This window comes from Malania oleifera, chromosome 12 (assembly GCF_029873635.1).
Source record: "Malania oleifera isolate guangnan ecotype guangnan chromosome 12, ASM2987363v1, whole genome shotgun sequence".
In the NCBI taxonomy this organism is placed as follows: Eukaryota; Viridiplantae; Streptophyta; class Magnoliopsida; order Santalales; family Ximeniaceae; genus Malania; species Malania oleifera.
The window spans coordinates 55,414,329-55,440,022 of NC_080428.1; the positions used below are offsets into that span (position 1 = coordinate 55,414,329).

At 38.0% G+C, this 25,694-nt stretch overlaps 1 protein-coding gene across 4 annotated transcripts; it reads left to right on the forward strand.

Annotated features, from left to right (window-relative positions):
• Positions 1-2,249: 2,249 nt before the first annotated feature.
• On the forward strand, positions 2,250-25,342 carry LOC131144983 (uncharacterized). Of its 4 annotated transcripts, none has more exons than XM_058093991.1 (2): positions 2,250-3,162; positions 25,238-25,319. In XM_058093991.1, the coding sequence occupies exons 1-2, from the start codon at positions 2,426-2,428 to the stop codon at positions 25,245-25,247; spliced, it is 747 nt and encodes a 248-aa protein (XP_057949974.1). In that variant the 5' UTR covers positions 2,250-2,425; the 3' UTR covers positions 25,248-25,319. The 4 variants fall into 4 exon arrangements, 3 of the variants coding, with proteins under 3 accessions (XP_057949974.1, XP_057949973.1, XP_057949972.1); XM_058093990.1 differs by lacking the exon at positions 25,238-25,319 and adding an exon at positions 11,459-11,574; XM_058093989.1 differs by lacking the exon at positions 25,238-25,319 and adding an exon at positions 4,265-4,539.
• The last annotated feature ends 352 nt before the right edge of the window (positions 25,343-25,694 follow it).

Consider the following 25,694-nt stretch of genomic DNA (forward strand, 5'->3'; position numbering starts at 1 on the left):
ACCAACTGTGTCTACTCTATTTTATCCTATAAAATTTCACTTTAACTAGGCCGACCTCTATGGAGCGACTGAGCTATAATGGTCTCTGAGCACTCGCTTAAATAAGGTCTTTCTTAGACATCAAACGTAGAATCAAGGATCTTAAAAGAGAAACACCTCTGTATCAACACTATTCAACCTAGCTCTAATACCAATTGTTGTGTCGAGCACCTCACTTGTGCCAAACACCAATACTACAACAATTGCTATTGAATATATAAGAAATTAAGGTAATGCAAAAACTAATAATAAAACAGTAAAAAGAACAAGATAAAAAATTAACGAGGTTCGGTATAAAATTACCTATGTCCTCGGACGCCGATGGTCAATCCACTACTTCTTGATAAAGTATAACTTTGAGATGTGTTTTACAAATGAAGAGTTGAGCTCTTTATATAATTTCAACCTCAAGTCTAAAAAATACTTTTCTCCAATGTAGGAAAAATAATACAAAACAATTTAAAACAATTTTTTTATACTAATGTGGAACTATTCTTCCAATGTTAGACAAAAAATAATATAAAATTCATACGAAACTAGATATGGATGAAGATCGCAAGTCTCCTATATAAAGCTTATATTTCAGAAAATTAAATTGTTATTTTTGGGTCATGGTAGACATCCAGGTGGTTATTTTAGATTTGGATCATGAATAGGATAGAAGGGGGAGGGATGAGAGATGAGTTACCTCCCATTCTATAGCCCAGGCACTGTGGCACCCAGCCAACAAAAAGATAAATAAAAAGTTATTATTTGTGGCGGTGATGGTGCAGACTGGTGTGCTGAAAATGAACAAGCAAAGAATAGGGGCCTAGCCCTTGAAAGTAAGTGATAGGTGAACATGTGAAATCTTTCTTATTTGTGGTGAGTTGAGGCCCAAGTGGGTTGTATCGCTTGATTTTACGTATTGGAAAAGAAATAGTAAGGGAAATCCTCTGGGACTGGATCTCATATGAGCATATAAATGAGTGATTGCTTAATCAGTCGAAAAGAAGAGCAGCAACTATACAAATCAACTAGTGATAAAATAACTAATGTTTATAAAAGTGTAAATTCCATTTCAAGTTTTAAAAATTTTGTTAACTTGCATTTGATCATCTTCTAAGGGTTTAACTGTAACATTATGATATTTAAGTATTTTTGTTCATAGAATATTTATCTTAACGATAAAAGGGTTACAATATAAAGATTGTTAAGAATTTCACTTGTGAGTTTGTCTCATATTGAAAAATTTGAATAGACGATGAATGCTTATAGACATAGTTGAGCCTAAAACCCAATTGGCTTAAACTTTTGGGTCAAGTTGGTATTCAGTCATGTGTATCAAGCTCACTCATGGGGGGCCAATAAGGATCATCTAGGTTGCGAATGGATCCTAACTAATAGAGTCAAGACGTGGGAGGTAGGATTGTTTCGGAAGCACGTGGAATGTAATTTGAGGCATGTAAGGCGCCAGTGGTAAGGCCCACTTGAACAACTGTTGGAGAATTGGGCTTACTCTCAGAAGAGAGACGATTTCCATTCAAGGGGGAACAGTTAGAACTAAAACTACCCAAGACCCAATAGGCTTAAACTTTTGGATCAAGTTGGTGTTCATCCATGTGTATCAAGCTCACCCATGGGTTCCTCCGATCCTACCAAAGATTTGATAATTTTATAAAAAAAAAATGTTTTTCAGCATAAAGTGACAGGGCAAAAATTTTATAAATCAATGATATAAAACAGGCAAAAAGTGATTACTATTACTTTCAAATTTCACAATAAGAATTTCTATTCCGATTCTATACTATGTTTAATCAAATCACATGAGTTTTCTAAATACAATTTTTATTACATCCTTATCTTAATTCATTCTATTTTTGTCCAAACTAAACTTAACTTTAAAGTTTTAATTTTTGTTTTATTGAGATCTCTCTACAGTGATTTGAGTAAACTTGAATATAAAACTCTAAAGTCAATTTGTTACAATTAAAATTTTATGGAGTAAACCGCAATTTAGTAAAATATCATAAAAATATTAAGGTATTAATCCATTTTATTTTAAACATTAAATAAATAAAAAAAAGAAGCACTTACGCAACAACTAACCCTTTAAACCCTCGAGACCTCAACACGTTACACATGCATCATCAAAACAATAATTTTCACACTTTCAACTGGTCCATGTAAATTGGAAATGATAATAAATGATTGCAAGTTGCCCCTAAAGCCAAAAGTCAAAACTACCTTCTTTTAAGAAATCGAATGTATCCCCCAATTTAGATTTATACAAGATCAACAAACCTCATGATTCAAACTCATCATAGTCATCAAATCACTCTTCCACTCCACAACCTCTCTTCGGCTCTGATCGATCAACAGGGAAACAAAAAACAGAAGGGAATTAATGGGTTTTCAAAAAGAGTACCTTGATCTGGTTTTAGTCCCAAGTGGGTTGCTGATCATGTTTTCCTACCATCTAATCCTCCTCTACAGATACCTCAATCTTCCTCACACCACTGTCATCGGCTACGAGAACAATGACAAGAGAGCTTGGGTGGAGAGAATCATGCAGCCCGACAACAAGGACATAGGAATTGCTCTGCAAGTCATTTCGTCGAACATCTCGGCGGCTACTTTCTTATCCTCTGTTTCCTTAACTCTGAGCTCTCTGATCGGCGCCTGGACCGGCAACTCCTCTGGCCCGATTTTTCAGAGCAATTTGATCTACGGTGACCGGAGACCCTCCACAATTTTTATAAAGTACATAAGCCTTCTCACCTGTTTTCTCCTCGCCTTCTCATTTTTTATGCAATCCACGAGGTGCTTCGTGCACGCAAATTACCTGATAAGCACGCCGCATACGGATATTCCAGAGAGAAATGTGGAGGTGGCGGTGATAAGGGGGGGTGAGTTTTGGTCGCTCGGACTTAGATCGCTTTATTTTGCGACTAATTTGCTACTGTGGTTTTTTGGCCCGATACCCATGTTTGCTTCGTCGGTGATAATGGTGGTGCTCCTCCATCACCTTGACTCCAATTCGACGCCGCTGCACCGGTATGGGTCTTCCCGGAGCCAAGCAGTGAAAAGGGTCGGCGACCGGCCGGCTGCCGGAGCAGCTACCGCCGAGGTACGCGGTGGCAGGTAAGTTGGGATTAAAGTCTGAAAATTAACGTTGTCCACGACAATGTAAGGCCAAAAGGAACTTTTTTCTCATTATTTTTCTTTCTTGATGTTTCTTTTTGTTTTGCAATAAGAAAATAACGAATAATGACAAGAGATTTATACATAGGATAGGATAGGGAAATTATAACAGGCGCCATCCTAACTTATTCAGTACATTATGCTTGTCTCGTACGTTTGAGAAAAGATTTCATCATCTAAACACTAGTATAGATTTATTTTCTACTAGTCGTTTCTTTGCATGTCAAATAAGACAATGAATTCTCGGTCACTTTGATGTTTCCTAGTGGTAGGATAAGATTTGCATATAAAGCTCTTTAGAGGAGGATAAGTGTTCATCAGTCTTGTAAAACTGACTAGTTATTGTTAATGTGTTTAGCTTATTTATAACGACTTGATTGATTATATATATATATACTGTGAAATTTTATTGCTCTGATACCTTTTAATATAAATCAAAGCCTCATCACGGTTCAGATAGGACCCATGGAATCTAAGACACAACAAACAACCTAAGTAGTGAGAAGTTGAATTCATACAACCATAACCGTATATATACAATACTAGAGTTTCAGAATATTTCCCAAAATATACATACACAACTATTCCCAAAAATACCTTTAACTAAAACTAGGGCTACACAAAAATAATCTTCCAAAATACTCACCCTACCGATAGGGCAGTATTATAGCCCCCTCTATCTGCGAGCCTGATCTGCTCGCCTAGTTGGATCACCTGAAAAATATTAAATCACTAGGATAAGACAATGCTCAGTAAGACGAAATATGTTATTGCTAGTGTGTGACAAATGAGTTTCATATTTGTAAAATCTGATTTATAAATACCATATATAACTGAGTCTAAGAAAACATGTATAACTAACGTACAGTATAGCTCATACCTATGTTACTTAACATAACTGTCTTTATGAATTTTCTATTCATAATACTTCTAATATTCATAGATACATCTATTGTTTCTGTTAATATGAATATACATATAATAACTGAGAAAATTCTCCTGGATGGATAACTGTATGTCATGATTTAATCCCTCATGATAGGGTTGTGCGGCCCGTAGGCGGGACCTATCATTGGCTGGCCTACCAGGATAAGTCGCTATACTCCGAAAGTCAGATTGGCCTCATTAACCCTAACTGACGAGGAGTCTGTCCACTACATAGGCATGATCGACTGCTGTAAATTCACATACTATCTAAGTTATGTGGTTGCACTCTGAACTGTAAATAGCTACGATAATGTGCTCTGTAAACTGATCTGTAATGGTTCATCAAGGTCTGATACTGTATAATACATTTTTATATAAAATCTATCTTTTTTACCATGATTCTGTAACACTGTATTTAACATGACGCATAAATTGTATTTCTGTATTAACTGTATTTCTGTATGTCATGGTTTTATGATCTGTATATCACGGTTTTATAAAATTGTATAATCATGGTACTATGAAAACTGTAAAAACATCTTCCTGTTTGTACATACTGTAAATCATGATCCTGAAAATACTGTAAAAAAATATCTTTCTGTATATATACTATAAAACATGATTCTATAAGTACTATGTAGCCATAGGTTCGTAATAAAACTGTATAATCTATATATTATGATTCTGTAAAAACTATATAATCATGATTTTGTAAAAAGTTGTATAGAATTCTGTACTATGTCAATATTCTCATGTCACACAATAATTAAAACTCATTAAATATAATTTATAAAACTGTATAATTTCCTACTCTGAAAACCCATAAACATATACTATATTTTACTAGTGAAAATCCCTATTTTAAGTGGTATAGCATATTTCTCTTACCTGACTACTAGAAAACCGCTAATACAAGTGATCCTACACCCGCAGGGTTCCTCGTTCAACACCTTGAAAACAACATCTTCCTAAACAAAACTTCAGTATTTATTCGAGTACTACATTTCTTATAATTGTAGGAAAATAAAATATTGAATAAAAAGTCTTACCTTAAATTTGTGATGAAATCTAAGTTAACCCCACCAGCAGACTTGAAGAGAACTTTCTTAGGAGTGTCGTGGTGGCCTCAAATTGTCTAACCAACAAAAATCCGGTCCAAAATCTTAGAGAGAAGGGGAACGGGTCGTACAGGAGAGAGAGAGAGAGAGAGAGAGAGAGAGAGAGAGAGAGAGAGAGAGAGAGAGAGAGAGAGAGAGAAGGGTTTGTGCGTGAAAATTATGTAGAAAATTTGAGTTTAGGCTATTTATATATTGAGCTTTGTCGACGAGGCACGTCACTTTGTCGACGATGTCATTAAGGAAATTCATCCACGAACTCTCATTCCTAGTCGACGAAATTTAAAGCTAAGAAATAACCTCTCGATATCTTTTCGTTGACGAACTCTTCACGTTTGTCAACGAGGACTTGTTGTGACCCCTTTATAAGTTCATTTCCCTCTTTCTTTTATTATTTAAATTCCATAATTCTTAGGGTCACTACATTATTGGCATCCCTCGCTAAACACACAATGTTAACGGAGGTGTTGTTAATGAATTATGTTGTTTCAATGTTTACTACTTGCTTGCCACTGCTTTCATAATTACTTATTGCTTCTACTATTATCTGATTGAATGTTAATCTATTTCGCGGATGAATTGTGGCAAACGATAGGCTGACTAGTTAAGTAAGGGTGCTTTAGCTCAGGCCGTACGGTCCTTTCACAAAGGTGTGAAAATAATCGGCCCGTGACACTTGGAATCAGAGCTCGGTTAGTTCATACGTGAATTTAGTTGCCTTCGTTGTGGGATTGGGAAAGTTTTGGTAAGTGACCATGACACCAACCAATGCTAAGAGAATCAGTGTGCTGGAAGCATAAATTAAGACAACAACTAGCAATGTAGTCGCAGAGGTGGCCCAATTGAGGGAACTTGTTGATGGGTGGGATTACAAAAGCATCAAGCAAAGTTTGATAAGTGAAATGTCAGAGGACTTTCACCATACATTGAAAACTTTGCAATTGTGGATAGCTAATCTAGATGTAAAGATGAATTTGATGGTTCTTGCTGTGGGAAACTCCAATACTCTTGGAGTTAGCAAGACTAAGGTACTAGAACCCTAAGACGTATGGGGGTGCTCGTGATGCCAAGGAGTTATAGAACTTCTTGTTTGATATGGAGTAGTACTTTCGCACTACAAGGATGACCTCAGAATAGGTGAAAGTGGATACTGTGACCATGTACTTGGTTGGTAATGGCAAACTATGGTGGCCTACCAAGTACAATGAAATTGAAAATGGAAGCTGTGTAGTGCATAGTTGGGCAGACTTGAAGAGAGAACTCAATGTACAATTCTTTTCGGAGAATGTTGAGTACAATGCTAGGAAAAAGGTAAAAGACCTCGAGCATATTGGGTCAATCATGGAATACATGAAACAATTTTCTACTTTGATGCTGGATATCATGGACATGTTGGAGAAGGACAAGTTGTTTCATTTTCTTGAGGGGTTGAAGCTGTGGGCAAGAACTAAACTTCATAGGCAAAGAGTTCAAGACTTGTCCATCGCACAAGCTGCTACAAAATGCTTAACTGACTACGTTGGTGATAACCTCACTTCATCCAAAGAGTTTGGTGAAGGGAAAAACATTAGAAAGTCTTTCAAGAAGGGCAAACCCAAAAGTGGGGGAGTCGACTCTAAGCCTCAACCTCAAATGAAGCTTCATCGTCTCAAGGGTTCAACATACCCAATGGAAAGGGTAAAATTTCATGCTACTTGTGTCGAGGCCCTCACAAATTTTTTGAGTGCCCTCACAAAGCAACACTTAATGCCTTACAGGCTTCCACTGCGGAGCAAGTAGTGGAAAGTGATAAGGAAGAGGATTATACCTTGAGGATGGGTGCAATGCAGAAGGTGAATGCATTGGAAAAGTGGGCAAAAGCACTGAAAGTTACATGAGCAAAAAGACTGATGTTTGTGGACTTGAGGATCAATGGGAAGAGTACCCGTGCTATAGTTACTCATAATTTTGTTTCACAGTCGGAAGCATGGAGACTTAACTTATCCTTAGAGAAGGATACATAATGCATGAAAGTAGTGAATTCTATAGCCTAACCTACTCTAGGATTAGCCAAGTAAGTAACGGTGAAGCTTAGGCAGTGGGAAGGTCATGCAAATTTCATAGTCGTGTCATTCGATGACTTTCCAGACATTTTAGGAATAAAATTCCTAAGGGGGAAGAAGGCAATGTGTTAGCTTTACCGTGATCCCAAGAGAAAGGGTGAATTGGTATTTTAAAATTGATGCCCTAGGTCAATATCCTTACAGCAGTATTTTTACAACCCTAAAGTCAATATAGTATAAGTAAAATAAATCAATTGCACTATGTAGCAGAAATTAAATAGCACAATCTAATCAACTAAGCATGCACCAAAAAGTAGTAAAAAGTAAGTGACACCAAGAAGTGTTATCGAGGTTTGGCAAATTGCCTATGTCCCCACCTTGGCTAACAAGCACAAAGATTACCACTATAATGCTCACTTAAGTGGGTAGAGTGACACCTAAACAACCAGGTCAATTAGTACATGACTGACCTCAGCCTTTACACACAATCCTTATCGTGTTGGATTACCGCCCCCTCAGGCCACACCTAGAATACAACATTATTTTTCTCAATAAAACTGGTATAGTGATTATGCTTTCATGTAAAACAAATATGTACCCAATATGCACAATCACATACACATCAACAACATGGATATAGTGTAAGTTCAGTGATGTAAATAGTTGTGCAAACAACACTCAATAGGGTATGATCAATGGAATGCTCAAGAGTGTTCAATACAAGCAATATCTTGGAATTTAAGCAAAGTAAATTTCAATAGCTAATCAAGATTTCAAAGATATCAATCAGATATTCAAACTAACTCAAGAAAATTTTCTTCAATGAGATAAGCACGCTACTAGTTTGAAAAATATTTTTGCTTGTTGAAAATATTTTTACAGAACAAAAATCAAAGTTATGGAAGTCTTGCAACAACTATTCAAACACCCCTAAGCTTGCTAGTCGATCCCAACAAAGATTTATAATATGAAATTAGTGGGATAAAACTAAGCCAAACTCCCCAAAAATAATATCAATGATCACACAAGCAAATGAGAGTTTTAACACTATCTAACAATCTCAAGCACACTTTATAAGCTCTCATAATCTCATAATGTATCAAGGAAATGGAAATTTGAGAGTATTTGGACAATATGCGTGTTTGCAAAAGAGAGGATTCTTGGCTAATGAATTTTTCTAATTGATTCCTAATCCTCACAAATGAATCTATATTTATAGGTAAGGTAAAAATTATAACCGTTTAGGACCTATTGGGTATTCTTAGAAATCCAAAGTGTTTAGGAAGTTTTAACCCTTATTAACCCGAATTTACCATGGTTAAAATAATTTTAACTCGGCAAGGTTTGGGTGGCTGAACCGAGGTTCGGTCACCCCAATAAACACAATTTAAAAAGGCCTTTAAATTAGTTCGGCAGCCTAAGTCCTAGTTCGGTGGCCCGACCAAAAGTCAGAAACATTTTTTCAAAATTTCGGGTGCCCGGTCCGAGGTTCGGTAGCCCGAACAGACGTGTTGGGTTGCCTGGGGCTTAATTTGAACTAAATTTCTCGGTAGCCCGAGTTGGTAAGGGGTCCCTTTCAAAGGGTTCGAGCACCCGTGGAAGGTATGCATAAAATGGTTCGGTCGCCCGAGAGTTTAGGTCAACTATTGACTTCTCAACAATTCGTGCACCCGAGGAGTTTTGAACTCCTGGGGTTCGACACTCTTGAATTTTGTATGATATATGTGTATAAGTGTTGGGAGCTAGAGAACTAGGGTCTTATTAAGCTTACCATATATCCTATATGCATGACATGTAGGTAATTATTACAGACCATATCCCTAGTTACTATTACAGACCCATATTACATAAATTGAATTTACAATATGAAATAGAATCTTCAGGGTCTTCATATCTTGTTTCAAGTGTCATTCCTTGAGATGCTCATCTAAGCCTGCACATACACTTGAAAACCATCAAATACCTAAGTATTTGTCATTATCAAAACCGGGTGTGACCTATAAGGTCAACACAGTGCTTGTAGAGACCCGGAGCATTAATAGCAATTAAATAATAAAGGAAAAGAGAGAAAAAGGATTTTCTAAGAGGAGGTCAGCAGGTTCTCGTCGACGAGCACGAAATTCTTGTTGACGAGTATCCTTCTTAAGCATGTCGACAAGGACATGTGTCTTATCGACGAAAAGATACTGAGAGGGTGATTTTAAGGCCTGAAGCTTGTCGACAAACCTACAGCCTTCGGCGACGAACTCCCTTCTTGGACTCGTCAACGAGGGGCTGTGGCTTGTCGACGAGGCCACATGGACAGCACTCCATAAATAGGCCAAAACACATTTTTTTCAGTGAGAAACTTCGCATGCATCTTTAAAATTCGTCCCTTCCACCTTTTCTCTTCATTTTTGGCTTCATTTCTCACTAGATTGATGATTGGGAGCCGCCACGTTACTCCTGGGAAGATTCTCTACAATATTGCAGGATTAGAATTTTGATTTGGAGCATTTAGGCACTATCCCAAAATTGGGGTAAGTTGGTTATTTTAAGTTTTATTGGTTATTGGGTATTTTTGAACTAAGGGAGAAGTATTAGATGAAATAATACTGCAATTTTATTGGGAAAAAGTAAATTTCAATGTGTTGAGTTGGGAACACCATAAGTGTGAGTTTGGATTAAATTGTGAGCATCTCAGTAAGTCAAGTAAGGGGAATAAATTTTAGCAGGTATTTTTGTAAAATACTGGATGAATTATATGTGAAACGAATTATAGTATTTTCTCTAAAATTATTATAATATGATTAACAAATGAAAATTGTGTAGCATATGATTATATGAAAATGTTGAAACATATAGAGTAACAGGTGATTTGAAATGGGAAATGTTAATATGATTTCTAGAAAATAATGAAATAGGATAATGGATGTTGGAAATGATTTTATGAAAATAGTGAAGGTATGAAATACAGATATATGTGAATATAGAGAAATGTGAAAATAGGTGAAATATGGAAATGGTTTTATGAAATGTAGGAAATATGAAATATTGATATGTGCATACTGGAAATGACAAAATAATGTGAAATGTAATATATTTCGTATATATATACATATTGTTATGAAATGAAACTGGTATTGAAATACTAGAAATGAAACAGTAGAAAAATGTGAATTTACTAGGAATATTGAAATGTGAATATTGATTGGTAAATACTGAATTGTGAATGGTGATTGTGAATATTAGGAATGTGAACATTGCAACTAACAACTGCAATGAATATTGAATTTGAAAATGTTGATATGAGAAAAGTGAAAAAGTGGAAAAGAAAACCCTAATGGAATTGATATGTAAACCCCAGCAATGGGTTATGATATCGAGCATGATACCGATGCTAGCGGATGAAAAGTGCAACCACATGGACTCGTGGAGCGTGTGGCGAGGCAGTACGAATGGGTCAGAGAAGGGTTATATATTGCCCCCTGGATTCTGGACCAGGGTATGTGGCAGGCCATTTGTTACTACAGACAGGTAAGTGAGATTATTTGATCTAACCGGGTCGGCCAACCATGGTTAGATCCAGCCTTTGGGCCGCACAACCCTATCATGGGGGGGGGGCATGACGTGGAGAAAAGTCGTCAGAGCAACCATGAGTTACAAACATGGCAGTGTGGGTTACCGAGGATACTCATATGCTAGATATAGAATTGGCTAATAGATATGAAATGAAAATGAGAAATGAAATTGCGTGAGTTAATAAATAATTAAAGCGAAATAAAACACACCGCCTGAGGGCTTACTGAGTAAGGTGAGTGTTCTGATAAGTATCAGTTGTAATTGAACCCGAGTTAATCAAACTAAACTACAAACGATTTCAGGGTAGAGGGAAGCTACTTGTATGGGCAGGTAAGCTTCCCTATTCTCAAGTACTTCGGGGGTAAACTTGGATTACGAATGAATGATTTTAGAAATTGAAGTAAAAGCTTATGAAAGTTTGTATTGTATATCTATATGATTATGATTATGGAAATAATATATTTTCTCAAAAGATACTATCACTGATATGTTATATGTTATGAAACAATGAATCTCATATTGCCACACACTATAGATAATTTATTCCATCTTACTGAGATGTGTCTTACCCAAAACATTTAAATATTTCAGGAAACCAAGATCGAGGTGGTGATTGAGCTCCCAGATAGAATTCAGACAATTTACATTCTGTCTAAAACAGACGATGGTGTGGCCCAATTAGTCGATGGTTCGGCTCGGGATGCCTAGTGCAGATTTCAAATTTTGAATAAATGGACGTTAATACGGTTGGGTTTCAGGGGGAAACCTCATAGGAGGCTTATATACACAGTATATGTTGTATATGGTAAGCCAAGTGTGTTGGTTGATGATTGTTGAGAGAATTGAGAGGGTTCTTGTATTACTCTTGTAATTTACACAAGAAGATAGTGAATCCTTGCCATTTGCTCCCATGGATGTAGGCATTACCAAACCACGCAATTCTCCTTGTCTTTGTGATTGTTATTACTTTAATTTACTTCTTGTGGATGTGCATTGTTCTGTATATTCACCATTAGATTGCTACAATGTGTGTTTGATTCTTAACATAAATATATATTTCCGTTGTGCATATGTAACGACCTGCTACTTATATAATTTTTTTCCTTAATATATATATATAACATATAACCAATCTGTATGTAATACTACTGAAAACATCTCAGGCCCAAAAGAGCACCGAAAAAACTCTGTACACCATACATTCCTAAGCAGCAGTAACTATAAAAATGCAAACATCTATATACAATACCAGAAAACTATGATTCCAAAAATACATACATACATACATATATATATCACAAAGTGCCTAGTGAAATCATCAAAAACTTGGGATCTACCCCAATCTACCGGTACCATAAAAACACCTACCCTTCCAATACGGCAGCGTAAGTAGTCCTCTACCCGTGAACCTAAGCCGCTCACCTAGCTGGATCTCTTGAAAAAATAGTAAGTCACTGGGATGCGACAATGTTCCGTAAGAGGAAATATGCTATTACTAGAGTGTGGCGGCTAAGTTACACATTTACTATACAAATATAATACTGATACTGTAAAACAAGTATGCTGGTATACTGTACAAAACACTCGTAATATAATTTAAAATATAGCTATGTATCTAAGTTTTTTAATCATACATACTTCTAATATTATAATATAACTGCTGTTGTGTGATATATTTGTACAGAGGAACTTCTGAATAATACCCTGGGATCTGTATGTCATGATTTAACCCCTTATGACAGGGTTGTGCGGCTTGTAGGCTGGACTTACTTTGGTTGGCCTACTAGGCAAGTCAATCTATATCTCTATCATCTGCCAATCTGGCCCACTGGAATCTTTCCGGGCATGCTACTACTACTATACCTCGTCTAACCAGCCACCTCAACCCAGCTTGATGGGGAGACTGCAATCTCTCCTGGCACGGTTAGACGGAATCCACACACTATCTGAGTTATGTGGTTACACTCTATCTGAAATAGCTACGGTACCATGCTCTGCTGTCCGTAACTATCTGAATTTCCTCAGGGATCTAATACTATGTAATACTATATATATACTTATCTTTTGTTTTAACATGAGTTCGAAATAACCATAACACGATAAATCTGAGCTAAAATATCTGAAATATCTATAATATCTGTTTGAAATATCTGTATTATCTGTCTGAAATATCTGTAATATCTTTTTGAAGTATCTGTAATACTTATCTGAAATATCTATAATATCTGTCTGAGTGTTATGGTTCTAGAAATCATGTTATTCTGAATAATACTATAAATCTTACTTTCTACTAATATATTGTATAACTGATTATTTGTAAAATTGCATAATCAACATACTGAACTATAATAAACTCAGGCCACACAACTGAGTGGTTAAAATCTCATGCTCAATTTCTGTAATTCTACTGTAATACATTAACAATAATATTCTGGAAAAATTGATCAATAAGCTGATATATAAACATAAACATAATCTTCTGACATATATGCTACAATGTCAAGTATAGCATATTTCCCTTACCTGACTATTGGAAAACCCCTAGTATAACTGGTCCTATACCCGCAGGGTTCCCTATTAAACACCCTGAAAACAACATCCCCTAGAACAAAACTTCATTATTTCTCTGTGTACTACATTTCTTATAACTATGGTAAAGCCAAATTTTAAATAAAAAGTCTTACCTTGAATTTGGGATGAAATCCAAGGTAGCCCCACCAACGATCCACTCCAGCAAACTTAAAGAGAATTTCCCAAGGAGTGTCGTGGGGGCCTTAGATCATCGAACTGGCAAGAATCCAGTTCGAAAAATTAGAGAGAAGGTGGGAGAGACGAACAGGAGAGAGAAAGAGAGGATTTTGTGCGTGATTTTCAGTTGAGAAAATAAGGTTTAGGCTATTTATACACTGGCCTTTGTCGATGAGTCATGTCACTTCATCGATGAGGTCAAGAGGAAATTTTTCGACGAATGCTTATCCTCGTTGACGAAATTCATAACTTGAAATATAACCTTTCGGTATCTTCTCATCGATGAGACACATCCCCGTCGACGAGCCCCCCGTGTGTGCTCGTTGATGAATCCCTTGTTTCAATTCTTGAAAGCTCTGCTCCTCAAAAATCCTTGAGTAAACCAATAGATCATCAATGAATACAACCACAAACTGGTCCAAGTACTAATGTAACACTCGATTCATTAAATCCATAAATATTGTTGGTGCGTTAATCAACCCAAATGGCATCACTAAGAACTCGTAATGCCCATATCTCATTCGAAAATGTAGTAACCTAGGGAAATTATGGTATTTTAAATAATAATAGAGTAGGAGGAATAGAAATTGGAAAGGAAAAGAAAGAGGAAGTAGGCCTCGTCGACGAACGCGAAGTGTTCGTTGATGAAGCTACAATTGGGCACGTCGACGAGGGAACATTTCATCGACAAAAAAATACCGACGAGCAATCCTCTCATTTCTGAATTTCGTCGATGAGAAACAGGGTTCGTCGACGAACTTCCTTCATGACCTCGTCGACGAGGTCATGTGGGTCGTCAACGAAGGCCAATGTATAAATAGTGTTAAACTTCATTTTCAGCAGAATTTCTGGCGTAAAATCTTTCTCTCTCTCCTCCCTTTGGTTTCCCTCTCTTCTCTCTTAATTTTTGGGCCGAATTTCTACCGGTTCGACGATCTGAAGCCACCATGACACTCCTGGGAGAGTTCTCTTCAAATCTATTGGAGTGGATCGTCGGTGGGGCTGAGTTGGAAACCATCCCAAATCCGGGGTAAGACTTTCTACTCAATATTTGACTTCTTGACTGTTGTAAAAAGCGTAGTACGCGTAGAAATATTGAAGTTCAATTCTGGAAAATGTCATTTTTAGGGTGTTGAACGGGGAACCCTGTGGGTGTGGGACTGCTTATTTTAGGGGCTTCTTAGGAATCAGGTAAGGGGAAAAACTAAGCTAGTTATTTTATGAAAATGTATGTATGTTATTATGACATATAATTTCAAGAGAATAAATATATTTATATATGCTTTATGTTGGGAAATACTGTTGTAAAAGATGATATGTTTAAATATGTATAAAACCTATTTTGTGTGGCATGAGCAAAATTTATAATGAAATATTGTTTTCTAAGAAAATGATAAAATATGGATATTTATAAAGAAAAATCGGCGTATGGGCCTAGAATTTTTACATGAATTGTCGACGTACGGGTCGTACTATGGATATGTTTTGCCGGCGTATGGGTCGTGCTATAGATATGTTTTACCGGAATACAAGCTGAGCTATGTGTATGATTTACCGGCATACGAGCCAAGGTATGGATATGTTTTGTCGGCGTACGAGCAGAGCTATGGTAAAATGTGAAATACCGGTATACGGGACGATGATTTTCATAATATACGTATATATGCAAAACGATAAGATGATATTGATTTGGTAATTAATGGTATGAAATATCCATGTATCACAGTTTAATTATATGTTATATGTTATCAGAACCTGGTTGTCTTGATTTAGGCTAGCACTTACATGGTACCGCTGCTATGTGTTCGTGATCATCACGATGTTGTGTTAATGCTACTGTACGGAGTAGCGTGAGGACGGATAGTCGATGTGGTTTTAGGAAGTGTGAGTGCCACTGGTGTACGAACCAGGTATGGTAGACCCATCGAACTTATAAACTGTACTTTTGACTTAGCAGTGGTCGGCCAACCATTGTCAAGACCGCCTTCGGGCCACACAACCCAGTCATGTGGGGGTAATACATGACAACAACTAGTTAAACTGCTACGGTTGTCTTCGTATTATTATTATTATTATATGAGATGAATTATGTAAATGAAAATTCTGTATGTTCTGTCATGATATGAGAATATATGTTTCCCAGATATGACACAGACAGTTATACTGATATGTTTATGTATGATTTTATGTAGAACACGGAAATACTCATGTTGCCACACACTAGTATTAGTTTATTTCCCTTACTAAGAGGTGTCTCACCCCTAATTATATGAAATTTTCTAGAGCCCCTGATAGAAGAGTGGATAAAGTCCTGTTGGTATAGTACTATCGATTTGCCCTTTTTGAAGGGTAAGTTTTGGTGGGGACGGTTGGATTATGTGTGAAATGTCCCCAAATCTTTCTTTTTGGGATGTATATACTTAAATAATGTGGATGTAGTAACTCTGGTGTTGAGATGGATGGTTTTGTGATTATGATATTATGATTTTATGTTTCCTACTGGTTAAGCTTCCGTTTTGTGTTTCTGTTATATCCTTGGTACCCACGGGTTAAGGTTGATCATGATCTATTGGATTTATTATACGGATTTGTATTATTTAAGGAAAAAAAATATTTGGAAATTAAGCAGGTCATTACAGTTTGGTATTAAAGCTTAGATTGTTAGGTTCTATAGACTTTAGAATGTAGTGGAAACGATACCAGAGCATAGGAAATGATTTAAGGTTTTGTTCTACAGTCTAAAGACAGAACTTTCGTGGTGGTTTCAGTGTTTTTCCTGGGGTGACGATTTCAATAAAATCATAGTAAATTATTGTCGGGTTATGTTCCTAGAATGTAGGACTAGGGTTAGGAATGGTTGAGAATGTTGAGACAAGAGGCTAGATTAAGCGGGTAAATTATAAGGATAGGATTTCTGAGTTGCGTTTGTTGTTTTCTAGGATGGATCCAGGAGGGAGTAGTGCCCATGTGAGCGGCAGTGATGGGGCAGGGCCCTCGAGTGCTGGCAGGACCGATTCTAACGCAGTATTACATAGCGTGACTCAACAGGTTATGGCTGAGATCGCTAGGAGCTCCAAGGAGAAGAGTGGTCTATCTGCAAGCCATGGGTGCACTATAGAGAAATTTACGAAGATGAATCCTCTGGCATTCTCAGGAGGATTTGATTCTACAGCCGCTAAGAACTGGATGCAGAAGATCGAGAAAGTTTTGGCAGTGCTACAGTGTACATAAGAACACAGGGTCCTCTTCGCCACCTATAAACTAACGGGAGAGACCGAAAGGTGGTGGACTGTTGTGTGGCTTCTGTAGCAGCAGAGGACTATGCCGATAGCCATGACTTGGGATCGATTTAGGGAATTGTTCTTCGATAGATACTATCTAGCTACTGTTAGTGAGGCTAAAGTGGAGGAGTTCCTAAGTCTAAAACAGGGCCAACTATCAGTCCAACAGTATGCGGCGCATTTCATCAAGCTCTCTCGTTTTGCTCCGTACATTGTCCCTAATGAGGTGAAGAAAGCGAGGCAGTTTGAGAAAGGTTTTAGGCGAGGTATCTTCAAGTAGGTGGTGGTACTATGGATCCAGGACTTTGTTGAGTTAGTCGACAGGGCAACCTTGGCAGAGATTGGTGAGTGTATGGATGCAGAGGAGCGGGGACAGAAGAAAAGATCTGCATCTTCGGGCTATCAGCAAGGTCCTAGACAGAATCAGTAGAGGAAAGGAAACCATGTGTTGACCTGATTGGTTACACCCTGTTTTGATAATGACAAATACTCTTGGTACTAATGGTTGTACTGAGAACTGCATGCAGGTTCACCTTGTGCGCTCTTCAGGACTAAAAGACTTATCATGATGGCGTGCGGTGTTCGTGCCTATGAATGAAGAATCTTGTGATGCATTTGTATTTATTATTTAGTTTCTTCATTTTGAGATGTAATTTTATTATGGATTGTACACTCATATGGCTTGTAATAATTTGCATCATGCATGATAGGTAGGTATGCTCAAATCGACCTTAGTTGGACATTAGGTACCTACGCGGACCATAGAAAGACCTTAGGGTTTTCGGTCGACCGACACCGGACTTTTTTGGTGTCTTCAAATTGGACCCCAAGTGCCCCTAGGACACTCACACTTTCACATATATTTGTTAGGCACTTGAATAGGGCTTGTTTGCTTCAATACGGGACCGAAATGCACACACGATGCACTTTCGGTCGACCAGCCAAGCCAGTTCATTTTGGCCTGGTCGACCGAGACACCCTGGGTCAAAGTTTAACTACCTGGTCGACCAGCAAAGATAGTTCAAAAGGCCCTGGTCGACCGAAACTCCCTGGGGTCAAAAGTTTGTCCAACTGGTCGATCAAAACTAGTAGTTCGAAAGGCCCTGGTCGACCGAAACCCTCCTGGGTCAACAGTTGACCATCTGGTCGACCGAGAACATTTGTTCTCTAACTACCTGGTCGACCGAAGGGTCCTCGGGAGAATTCCAGCGGTCTGGTCGACCGAACCAGGCAGTTCAAAATGCCTTGGTGATCGAAACTCGAAAAATTAGGAAATCGCCCTCTCTTGGTCGACCAAGACCTCAGTTTAATATTCCCTTGGTCGACCGAAACCTTTCTGGTCAACCGGACCTCTCGAGTTGCCCTGATTTTTACCGTGGTTAAACATATTTTAAACAGGGTTAATTATTTTAAAATGATTTAAAACTTTCTTAATAATGCCCAATAGGCCCCCAACGGTCAAAAATACCTCCTTGCCTATATATACCCATTCATTTATCATTATTAGTGGGATTAGCAAAACTTGATTAGGGAAAAACTCTCTCAACTCTCAAAATCCTATATTAGCCAAATACTTCTTGTAAACACTCACATACTCTTCAATCTTGATTTCTCTAAGCATTGTGAGTATTTCTATAAGGCTATAGTGCGTAATCTCTCTAGCTCATACTCTCTTTTGGTATAAAATTTGATTGATTTTATTTGAGAGTATAGCCTAAAGTTCTTCCACGGATTTCATTTGATAAATCTTGTGTGAGAAGACTTTGAGGGTTGTGGTTCTTGCATTGTTGTTGCAAGATACCTAAACCAAGATTTTGTGTGCAAAAATCCTTTTGCGAAAAGCTAATCTTTCCAACAACTCCATTGTGCTTTAGACATTGAAATATTGTATTGAGTTTGTTTGATCTATCTTGCTTAGCATATTTGAAACCCTGATCTGATTTTGTGATATTCGAATATTGTGTTTCAAATCTTGCTTAGATACACACTCTAGATCTTGATTGATTATCATACTTGATTGAGTGTTTAACACACATTAGAGCACTGAGCATATCTACATATCATTCGTGCTCGCTTTATTGATTGAGCTGTATTTGTGCACACATCTGCTTTTCTAGAAGCATATTTCCATGTACAAATTTTATACACATTTGTTGTATTTCCAGGCACGGGCCTAAAGAGAGAGACTAGCCCTAGAATAGTCCTGGATTGGCTTAGATCCAGTTAGGAAAGCTAGGTGTGTCGTCCTGTTAAGGCATGTAGGTTGAGGTCAGCCCCACTAATTGAACTGGCTAAAGTTGAGGTCAACCCTGTGTTAATTTGACCTAGTTGTAAACGGTGCTACTCCACCCTTAAGTGAGCTATTAGTGGAATCCTCTGACTTGCGAGTTAGAGGCGGGGACGTAGGCAATTTGGCCGAACCTCGATAACATTTCTGGGTGTCGTCACTTTTATTACTTTATTGAGCATGCTTGGTTAAACATTTATTGCAGTTTAAAATTCTATTGTATATTTACATTGATTTATTTTACGTGCACTAGATTGACCTTAAACTTATGTAATACTGTTGTTAGTGGTTTGACCTAAGGCAATAAATTTTAAAATACCAATTCACCCCCCCCCCTCTTGGGATTGCACCAAAGCTAACACCATGGTAAAGGACGAAGATAAGAGACCAGAGGTCCTGAGGCTTAGGCAGTGTAGGGTCCTCCAGTTTGCCAGACTTGTGGAAGGAAACACTGTGAAGAGTGTCGCGTAGGAGGAGTTGTCTGCTACCGCTGCGGTAGGAAAGGTCGTATGGTGCGAGATTGCCCTACACCACCAGATGCAGCTCCTACTCCCAAACCATATAGGGGAGATTATCAGGCGCCACAAGGGGGCCAGCAGAGGAATACGGCTCTAGCTAGAGTGTTCGCATTGACGTCGAGTGATGCTGAGTCAGCCGCCGACGTGGTGACAGGTATGGTTAGTATGCTTTCTTTTAAAGTTATTGCATTGTTTGATTTAAGAGCTACACACTCTTTTGTGTCTTCAGAGTGCACTAGACTCTGTGGGGCAGGAACACAGTTGTTAGACACTGAGCTGTTGGTATCTACACCGACGAGGTCGACAGTGAGATGTAGTAGGATACTCTGGGATTGTTTAGTTGATATTCAGGGGAAAATCTTGTTTGTCGATTTAATAGTACTGAATATGCATAGGTTTGATATGATCTTTGGAATAGATTGGTTAGCAGCTAATTTTGCCAGCATAGAGTGCCATTCATGAGAAGTGATATTCAGACCTCCGGGATGAGCAGAGTTCAAGTTTGTAGGGTCGTTAGTGCAATCCCCGCATTAGCTAGTTTCAGCTATCCAGACCAAAAGACTATTGCTGAGTGGTTGTCAAAGGTTTGTGGCAATTGTGAAGAAGATGTTAGAAAATGAATTGAAACTTGCTAGCACGCCTATAGTAAAAGAGTTTACAGATTTTTTCCTAGATAAGTTACCAGATTTTCCACCTGATCGTAAGGTAGTTTTCCTATCGATCTACTTCTAAGTACAACACTGATTTCTAAAGTACCTTACTGAATGACACCAACAGAATTGGCAGAATTGAAAGATCAGTTGTAAGATCTGCTTTATAAGGGCTTCATATGACCCAGCGTATCTCCGTGGGGAGCTCTAGTTCTATTTTTGAAGAAGTAAGACGGGTCTATGAGGATGCGTTTAGATTATAGAGAGATTAATAAAGTGACAATCAAGAACAAATATCCTCTACCCCGTATAGATGATTTGTTTGGCTAGCTCCAGGGTACACGGGTGTATGCAAAGATTGACCTCAGATCAGGCTATTATAAAGTTAAAGTGAAAGCAGAAGACATCTCAAAGACGGCCTTTAGGACCAGGTACAGGCATTACGAGTTCTTTGTCATGTCATTTGGTCTGATGGATGCTCTTGCTATATTTATGGATTTAATGAATAGGATTTTTCATCCATATTTAGATCAGTTTGTCGTTGTTTTTATTTATGATGTACTGGTCTATTCGAGGAGTTATAAGGAGCATGAAACACACTTGAAGCAGGTTTTACAAACATTTCGGGAAAAGAAGTTCTACGCTAAATTCAGTAAATATGAATTCTTGCTTAAGAAGGTTGTGTTCTTTGAGCATGTTATATCTGGAGATGGTATTTTTGTAGATCCTAGTAAGATTGAGGTGGTTGTGAATTGGGCTAAACCGAGGAATGTCCAGGAGATCAGGAGTTTCTTGGGACTAGTTGGGTATTATCGTCGTTTTATTGAGGGGTTCTCAACATTGTCAGGGCCTCTGACAAGACTGACTAGGAAGAATTTCAATTTTGAGTGGGACGATAACTGTGAGCAGAGTTTTGAGGAATTGAAGTAGAGGTTAGACACAGCACCAGTGTTAATCATCCCGTCAGAGGTTGAGGGTTATGTCATTTATAGTGATGTGTCATTGAAAGGACTTGGCTGTGTATTGATGCAGCATGGCAGGGTGGTGGTGTATGCATTCAGGCAATTGAAAGAATATGATAAAAACTACCCTACCCATGATCTTGAATTGGCTGCATTAGTACACGCATTAAAGATTTTTAGGCATTACCTGTATGGTGAGCGGTGTGAGATCTTTTCCAACCACAAGAGTTTGAAGTACTTTTTCACGCAGAAGGAATTGAATATGAGGCAAAGAAGGTGGTTGGAACTAATTAAGGATTTCGATTGTACCATCAGTTATCACCTAGGGAAAGCAAATGTGGCAGCTGATGCGTTGAGTAGGAAATCTAGGGAATCGATATTGATGGCTATGGAGATCCAATATCCAATCATAATGGATCTGGAGAGATTCGGTATAAAGTTGGTCGAGAGTGGTTCTCAGGCTTGTATTGTTAATTTAGTGGTGCAGCCCACTTTGCAGGAAAGAATTAAAGCTACCTAGAAGGAAGACCCATAATTAGAAGAGGTGATGCATAAAGTACAGAGTGGAAAGGGGGAGGAATTCAATATTGCAGATGACGGAGCTTTGCAGTTCTGTTCCAGAGTATGCGTTCCTGCCAATACTGACATCAGGAAGACCATTCTAGAGAAGGCTCACAGATTTTTATACACAGTTCATCTTGGTAGTACGAAGATGTACAGGGATCTGCGAGAGTTATACTGGTGGAGTGATATGAAGAAAGAGATTGCTGAATATGTAGTCCAGTATTTGACATGCCAGCAAGTAAAAGTTGAGCACCAGAGGTTGGCAGGGCAGTTACAGCCATTATTTATCCCAGAGTGGAAGTAGGATCATACATCTATGGATTTTGTATCAAGACTGTCAATGGCATTGCACGGCCAGAATGCCATCTGGGTGATTGTTGACCGTTTGACTATGATCGCCCTCTTTTTACCTATCAAGATCAGCTACTCCCTCCACCATTTGACAGAGATTTACATTTAGGAGATAGTTCGTTCTCATGGGGTGCCGGAATCTATTGTGTCAGATCGAGACCCACGCTTTACATCACGTTTTTGGAAGAGTTTGCAGGAAACCTTGGGGTCTCAGTTATCGTTTAGCACGACATTCCATCCTCAGTCAGACGAACATACTAAAAGGATGATACAGATATTTGAAGATATGCTCCGAGCATGCGTATTAGATTTTAGGGATAGTTGGAATCAGTTCATGCCGTTGGTAGAATTTCCGTATAATAACAGTTATCATACCAACATTGGCATGACACTGTTCGAAGCATTGTATGGTAGGAGATGTCGTTCTCCTTTATTTTGGAATGAAGTGGGTGAGTGGCGAGTAGTGGGGCCAGAGCTTGTTCAGCAAGCATGTGACAAGGTTTGGCTTGTCAGAGACAGAATCAGTGTAGCTCAGAATCAACAGAAGAGTTATGCTGATAATTGTCGCAAGAATCTGGAATTTGAAGTTAGTGATCATATACTTTTGAAGATAACTCCATTGAAAGGGGTTATGTGATTTAGAAGGAAGGGTAAACTTAGCCCTAGGTTTATCGGTTCATTTGAAATTTTAGATAAAGTGGGGCCGGTTGTCTATAGGCTAGTTTTGCCACCTATGTTGTCCAGAATCCACGACGTATTCCACGTTTCAATGTTGAGGAAGTATATCCCAAATCCTTCTCATATTATCAGTTATGGTGAATTAGAGCTCAGTGATTCACTAGTATATAAGGAGGTGCCAGTATAGATTCTGGATAGGAAAGTACAAGAGTTACATAATAAAAACATTCCTCCGGTAAAAGTTTTATGGAGAAATCATATAGTGGGAGACGCTTCTTGGGAGTCCGAGGAGCAGATGAAGCAGAAGTATCCGCGATTATTCCAAGAGGTTTAATCAGGTAAATGTAAATAGTTAAGTACTGTTTCTTTTGCAAGTACATGTAAATGTTTAATTAGTATAACATTTTTTTTAGGGAATTTTCTTTTGTATATATAATCTCCCAAGACTCGGAATGTAATCACGGTATTCCTCCTCCATAAATGAGGGTAAGTAATAAAATAAGTAGACCGCTTAGTTTTAAGGAATGTTGAGTTGTATGGATAGTAAATTTTGAGAACGAAATTTTATAAGGAGGGGAGAATGCAGTGACCTAGGGAAATTATAGTATTTTAAATAATAATAGAGTGGGAGGAATAGAAATTGGGAAGGAAAAGAAAGAGGCAGCAAGCCTCGTTGATGAAGCTACAATTGGGCTCGTCAACGAGGGTATGTTTCATCGACGAGAAAATACCGAAGAGCAATCCTCTTATTTCTAAATTTCGTCGACGAGAAACAGGGTTCGTCGACGAACTTCCTTCATGACCTCGTTAACGAGGTGACGTGGCTCATTGACAGAGGCGAGTGTATAAATAGTGTTAAACTTCATTTTCTGTAGAATTTTTGGCGTAAAATCTTTCTCTCTCCTACCTTCGGTTTCCCTCTCTTCTCTCTTAATTTCTGGGCCGAATTTTTGCTAGTTCGACGATCTGAAGCTACCGCGACACTCCTGGGAGAGTTCTCTTCAACTTTGTTAGAGTGGATCGTCGGTGGGCCTGAGTTGGAAACCATCCCAAATCTAGGGTAAGGTTTTCTACTCAATATTTGACTTCCTGACAATAGTAGAAAGCGTAGTACGTGTAGAAATACTGAAATTTAGTTCTGGGAAGTGTCATTTTTGGGGTGTTGAACGGGGAACCCTACGGGTGCGAGAATGCTTATTTTAAGGGCTTCTCAGGAATTTGGTAAGGGGATAAAATAAGCTAATTATTTTATGAAAATTTATGTATGTTATTACAGCATCTGATTTTAGGAGAATAAATATATTTACATATGCTTTATGTTGGGAAATACTGCTGTAAAAGATGATATATTTAAATATGTATAAAACCTATTTTGTGTGGCATGAGCAGAATTTATAATGAAATACTGTTTTCTGGGAATATGATAAAATATAGATTTTTATAATGAAAAACCGGTGTACAGGCCGAGAATTTTTACATGAATTGTCGGCATACAGGTCGTACTATGGATATGATTTGCCGGCATATAGGTCATGCTATGGATATGTTTTGTCGGCATACGGGCCATGCTATAGATATGTTTTGCTGGCATATAGGCTGAACTATGTGTATAATTTACCGGCATACGGGCCAAATTATGGATATGTTTTGCCGACGTACGAGCCGAGATATGGTAAAATGTGAAATACAGGCGTATAAGCTGATGATTTTCATGATATACGTATATATGCAAAACGATATGATGATATTGATTTGATAATTAATGGTATGAAATATTCATGTATCACAGTTTCATTATATGTTATATGTTATCAGAACTTGGTTGGCTTGGTTTAGTCTAGCATTTGCACGGTACCGCTGCTATGTGTTCGTAATATTGTGTTAACACTGCTGTATGGAGTAGAGTGAGGATGAATAGTCGATGTGGTTTTAAGAAATGTGAGCGCCCCTAGTGTACGGACCAGGTCTGGCAGACCCATCGGACATACAGACTGTACTTTTGACTTGACAGTGGTCGGCTAACTATTGTCAAGTCCTGCCTTCGGGCCACACAACCCAGTCATGTGGGGGTAATACATGACAAAAGCCAACTAACCTACCAGGGTTGTTTTTGTATTATTATTATATGAAATGAATTATATTTATGAAAATTCTGTATGTTCTGCCATGATATAAGAATATATGTTTCTTAGATATGGCACAGACAGTTATACTGATATGTTTATGTATGATTTTATGTAGAACACAGAAATACTAATGTTGCCACACACTAGTATTAGTTTATTTCCTTTACTGAGAGGTGTCTCACCCCTAATTATATGAAATTTTCAGGAGTCCTTGATGGGAGAGCGGATAAAGCCCTGTTGATATAGTACTATCGATCTGCCCTCTCCGAAGGGTAAGTTTTGGTGGGGACGGTTGGATTTTGTGGGAAATGTCCCTAGGTCTTTCTTTTTGGGATGTATATACTTAAATATAGTGGATGTAGTAACTTTGGTGTTGAGATGGATGATTTTTTGTTTATGATATTATGATTTTATGTTTCCTACTGCTTAGGCTTTCGTTTTGTGTTTCTATTATATCCCTGGTATCCATGGGTTCAGGTTGATCATGATTTGGTGGATTTATTGTACAGATTTGTATTATTTAAGGAAAAAAATGTATGGAAATTAAGCAGGTCATTACAGAAATGTCGTCTTTGAGATGTCTTTTGCTCAAACTTTCACCTAATGATAACCTGACCGAAGGTCAATTTTAAAATAAACTTGGGTCCCCTGAAGCTTATCAA

Coding starts and splice junctions, on each gene's coding strand:
- LOC131144983 (XM_058093989.1), top strand. CDS start 2,426: ATGGGTTTTCAAAAAGAGTACCTTGATCTGGTTTTAGTCCCAAGTGGG. Junction 3,163..4,264: donor GCCGAGGTACGCGGTGGCAG/GTAAGTTGGGAT, acceptor CCCTCATGATAG/GGTTGTGCGGCCCGTAGGCG.